This window comes from Zingiber officinale, chromosome 9B, assembly GCF_018446385.1.
Source record: "Zingiber officinale cultivar Zhangliang chromosome 9B, Zo_v1.1, whole genome shotgun sequence".
Taxonomy (NCBI): Eukaryota; Viridiplantae; Streptophyta; class Magnoliopsida; order Zingiberales; family Zingiberaceae; genus Zingiber; species Zingiber officinale.
The window spans coordinates 70,553,779-70,555,254 of NC_056003.1; the positions used below are offsets into that span (position 1 = coordinate 70,553,779).

A 1,476-nucleotide genomic window follows, 5' to 3' on the forward strand; every position below is an offset into this window, starting at 1 on the left:
TGGATTGAACAGCCTTTTACAAAGTATGGAGTAGTGGATGCACTTGACTTGAAACTAAAAAGGGGCAACGCCAATCTGATCGATCTTCACCCAACCCTATCAACTCGTAGCGAAGAGAAAAGAAAGAGAGAAAGGGCCGCTGAAGCTCTCGTCAGTAACCGAGAGAGAGGGAAAAAAAAAAGAAGGATAAAGCTGGCTAGCTACTGCCGCAATGGACGCGGGGCCTCCACCAATAATTTGTGCGCCTTTAAATCTTTGCCCGACAACGAAATGCACTGCCAGACATCCACCTTCTCTTCTCTCATCATTTCGCCTTTGAAATCATTCTCTCGCTAGATATTTATATACCCGATCTCCATTGGATTCCAGGTTCCAAACGCATATACTCGCTATAGCTACAACTTAATTAACACATGTCTCTGTTCAGCACTCCCTCGCCTAAGGACTGCTCCGAGCAAGGCTTACGCAGCTTCCACTTGGGGAAGAAAAAGAAGAAGAAGTTGCTCTACGGTCTTGTCTCCCTCCTCACTACCATCCTTTCTTTTCTCTTCCTCGTCTGGTTCATCCTCCACCCTTCCAAGCCGGAGTTCTACCTCAAGGACGCTTCCGTCTTCCAGCTCAGTCTAGGTGGCGCCGCCACCACGCCGCGCTTCCTTAATTCCACCATCATAACCACCATCGTGTCCAAGAACCCCAACGCCCGCGTGGGGATTTACTACGACCAGATGCGCACCTACGCCGCCTACAAGGGGCAGCAGATCACCGGTGACGTTGTGCTGCCGCCTTTTTTCCAGGGCCACCAGGAGGTCAACGTCCTGAGCGCAGCCCTGCAAGGGGCGGGTCTGCCGGTGGCGCCCTCTTTCGGGTACGAAGTGGAGCGCGACCAGAAGACGGCCGGGAAAATGTCCCTGAGGCTGAGGATGGACGGCCGGCTGCGATGGAAGGTGGGGATGTGGGTGTCGGGGCCGTACAGGGTCGACGTAAACTGTGTGGCCGTCATTCCGTTCAGATCCGCTGCAGATTCCGATTCAGGACCCATGGGCTTGGTGCAAGCTTCTCAGTGCTCCACCAACATTTGATTGATGCATACATAGTGATACATAGGTATTGTACATATTTATATGCATCTAAGAAATAATGCTTACGGGCACTGTACGATGATGATAAGTAGAATGGATTCCAATGTAATGAAGATTCTAAAATTATGTAGGACACTTTTATATATTTATGGTCTTCAAATTATTGCTGATGCCTATCGTAACTTTTCATATTTATTTTGATGACTGATGAAAAATTTTCATACGATCCAATCTTCTAAAATTAATCTATTTGAAAAGTTATATACAACCATCACAGTTTAACTTTCCATGAGTATCAATTTGTATTAGTATAATTAGCTTGGTGTAACTCACAGATATGGTAATCAGAAAATAGTTAAAAAGATAGTATTTAAATTTCTTTAAGGATGTATAGTTT

The 1,476-nt window shown here is 46.2% G+C and overlaps 1 protein-coding gene across 1 annotated transcript; it reads left to right on the forward strand.

The window, feature by feature from the left end:
- Positions 1 to 295: 295 nt before the first annotated feature.
- On the forward strand, positions 296 to 1,222 carry LOC122023961 (NDR1/HIN1-like protein 26). Its single transcript, XM_042582413.1, has one exon. It carries the CDS (start codon positions 414 to 416, stop codon positions 1,077 to 1,079), a length of 666 nt encoding a protein of 221 aa, XP_042438347.1. The 5' UTR covers positions 296 to 413; the 3' UTR covers positions 1,080 to 1,222.
- The last annotated feature ends 254 nt before the right edge of the window (positions 1,223 to 1,476 follow it).

What these genes read in the sequence shown, in the direction of transcription:
- LOC122023961 (XM_042582413.1), top strand. Translation starts at nt 414, where the DNA reads ATGTCTCTGTTCAGCACTCCCTCGCCTAAGGACTGCTCCGAGCAAGGC.